Source organism: Crocodylus porosus, unplaced genomic scaffold (assembly GCF_001723895.1).
Source record: "Crocodylus porosus isolate Cpor-Errol unplaced genomic scaffold, CroPor_comp1, whole genome shotgun sequence".
Taxonomy (NCBI): domain Eukaryota; kingdom Metazoa; phylum Chordata; order Crocodylia; family Crocodylidae; genus Crocodylus; species Crocodylus porosus.
In genome coordinates, this window is record NW_017728923.1 from 1,824,062 (window position 1) to 1,827,261 (window position 3,200).

Below are 3,200 nucleotides of genomic sequence, written 5' to 3' on the forward strand. Positions count from 1 at the left end.
ATCCTGTTCCAAAGTTAGGCTTCCATTAATCAAAATAATAAATCTCTATGCTTGATAGACTGCTTATCCAAATGATGGGAAGTCATGTCATCCTATTGACTACTAAGCTAAAAATCACACAGTTGATGTTCTTGTATCGCAGTAAATGAACAAAGGATGATATAATGAAGATATTTCACTTCCCTCAATCCACCATTATGTTTTGTAATATCAGGAACCCTCCACCTGTATTTTTATAGCGCATTTACCTTACATATGATATTAAGCGGTCTGTTTTTTCTACAGGATAGAAGATGCTTAGTCTATACCCTTTCCATTAGTACTCACTCTGAAGTTAGCTTCTCATAGTGAGGTACAGTTAAGAGCCAACCTGCACTGAGTACCTCAACACCCTTTCAATTCCTTGAAATGAAAAGCAGCCTTCTGTTTTTCAAGTTCTTGTACAGCGTAAGAATTTTTTCCACCTCCACCCCACCTTAGACATTTTTAACCCTCATGGATACTTCCCCCCCCCCACTGTACAAAGAGTTTGAAGCACCACAACATAAAGCGACTTCCATTATTAACTACTCAAGTTACCTTGGAATTGTGCCTGTCCCTATGTTAGGGGATTCCCCATCCCTATAGAGGGAGTGGGAGACTTATTTCAGATGCACTGAATTAAGCCACAAAAGTCTGTTACAGTCATTTAGTGGAGGAAGTTTTATTTGGAAACATTGTATAACTGCAATACCCAGCACTGGGTGCACGACTTTGATGCCGGAGCATACATTATTACTACTGGAAACACAGGAGTGTTTCTGACATTTTCTGTAAAACACAAACAGAATTCTCACACTCCAATATCAGGACACTACAGCAATCTTTAGATTCAAATTACATCCAAGGAATTCTCTGCACTTACAATTGACCCCACAGTGTAATAATCTACCTATATATAAGATTAATATATATAGCATGGGAAATTGAAAATTCTTGCTCCATAAATGTATGAACATGTCAAGTCTTATAAATAAACATCCAGTGAAGAGAAAAATTACAAGTCTAGTTCATATTTATACATAAAGTACTCTAACAGCAAAAATGGGTGGAAAATTGCATGTAGGCAACCCCAAGCCAGGCAGCAGGCTTGGGAAAGCCCATCCAATTTAATATTGAAGTACACACAGGACAGACGAGTCACTAACATACATTGCGCATTTACAAGAGATCAACTACCAAATTGAGACAACTGTACACATTGGAGAAACCATTTTCATTCTGGAGCTTGTCATTTCTTTTTTTAAATGTGGTTTTGTTTCTGTTGCATCTCTTTACATCATACTATGGTGTTTACTTTGTGGAAAGGATAAGGGCAACAATGAGGCCATAGAGACCCAAGACTTCAGCGAAGATCAAGATCAGGATCATGCCCACAAACAACCTGGGCTGCTGTGCTGTCCCCCGTACACCTGCATCACCCACAATGCCAATGGCAAAGCCTGCAGCCAGACCACTGAGGCCCACACTCAAGCCAGCACCCAGCTGAAGGAAGCTCCTGTAGGTTAAAAAGAAAGACATTTCAATTTCAAGTGATAGATAACCAAACCTTTAGTACTGGGGGAGAGAGAGTGTGATAATGGTCTCTACTCTATGCAGAGCTAGCATTTGGATCATTAAGGCTTTCAAAGACAGCTTCTTAGAGACCAAATTTCTCATTATGGATTAAAAAAAAAAGTTGCTGAAGCAGATTGTTTGACCAAGTTGAATTTAGGTGATTTTGAAGTCTACTTTGCTTGCATTAGAGGCGATAGTTCTATGCTTGGAATGAGGCTGATGTTAAAACAAAAAACCAACCCCCTGCAAAGGCAGGGATGGGGCATAGGAAAAAAAAAAAAAAAAAAAAAAAAAAACTGTCGGCAGCTCGAAGGGAGCAGCTCCTAGCCACTGCATGCACCCCTGGGGGAGGCATGAAGGACCATGTGCCCCCTCCTCCCCCTGCCCCAGATGTGTGCGCAGAGTGAGGGCAGGCTGCCTGCTGTGGGCTTGGGCTTGGCCAGGGGCTGTGCTGGCCTCTTCTTGGTAGAAGCTGCCCCCCTAATATGAGTCACCTGTGGCTCCATCCCCCACCCTACCCTAGCTGGGCAGTGGCTGCCCCTGCCCCACTCCCTCACTGTGGGGGGCCTCATTCTGAGCCCCCCCCCGCCAATTTACCAGCCAGATGCTACTCTCCAAGCTGCCAGGCTGTATTCCTTGCCTTATGTACGCTTTTGCTGTGTGCATGCAGCATTTGTCAGTGACATTATTGGCTACTCTGGCCAAAAAAGCAGATTGCTAATAATGTTAATTTTCCTTTTCGGTGCTGATCTTATATGGACCAATATCAGCGCACCTCTAATTATAGACATGATGCATCATCTCATTCAGTCAGCCAATCATCAGTTTAATTTTGACAAATCTTAAGCTTGTTCCAGCTTTTCTCAGGAACTTAGAGCAGATTGGGTTTCATGCTGTACCAGGTGCAAGAAAGCTTCTAGGTGTAGCCAGAGGATTAGTTTACTAGCAAGATGACATGCTCTGGGATGAGTCGTCATTTCTTGAATTATTCACAAGCATCTCCTTGGTGACTACAGTACATAGAGAATTTAAAGTTTTGCTCATTTACTCAGAAGAGTTAACACCTAGAAGATGACTGAAGAGACCTTCACCGACTCAGGAGTTTGGCAGCATGAAGCAGGGACTGTTCACTTCCTGACAGCTTAGAAAAAAGTTATCTAGGCTGCTTTTTCAGGGAGGTATTAACAACTGGAGCATTTAAGGACCATGCACAAAGGCTTGGTTTGCAGTATTAACTAGTGGTGTTAGACCACTACATAGAAGTTCAACTAAAAAGACTCAAGTTTAAAATATGGCCAGGTGCTGCCCAATGCATTAACAAGGTCTGGACTCTGACCTCAATTGTACAGGATTATAGACTTGTTCCATATTTAAACATCTCTTGGCATCATTCTCACAATACCCATAGGGTTTCTAACTGTACTTTAAAACACTATAGTGAAGACTAGTTTTGTTTTAGGTGGTGCACAGTAGAGGTCTGCAAGATGGGCCCCATTTGATTCAGATCTGGATCACCGTCATTGATTCAGTTCGGCCAAATCAGAATCTGACAATTTGGCAAATCATCAATTCAGACACAGGTACAATTTAAAAAAAAAAAAAAA

At 41.8% G+C, this 3,200-nt stretch overlaps 1 protein-coding gene across 1 annotated transcript in view; it reads right to left on the reverse strand.

Moving 5' to 3' along the window:
• Positions 1–683: 683 nt before the first annotated feature.
• Positions 684–3,200, reverse strand: part of ATP6V0C (ATPase H+ transporting V0 subunit c) — a 21,875-nt gene continuing 19,358 nt past the window's right edge. The window contains exons 3-4 of the mRNA XM_019540154.1: positions 2,645–2,660; positions 684–1,588 (exon numbers count right to left, since the gene is read on the reverse strand). Of these exons, the coding sequence (XP_019395699.1) occupies positions 1,333–1,588; positions 2,645–2,660 (272 nt within the window). The 3' untranslated portion in view covers positions 684–1,332. The remainder of the gene's footprint in view (positions 1,589–2,644; positions 2,661–3,200) is intronic.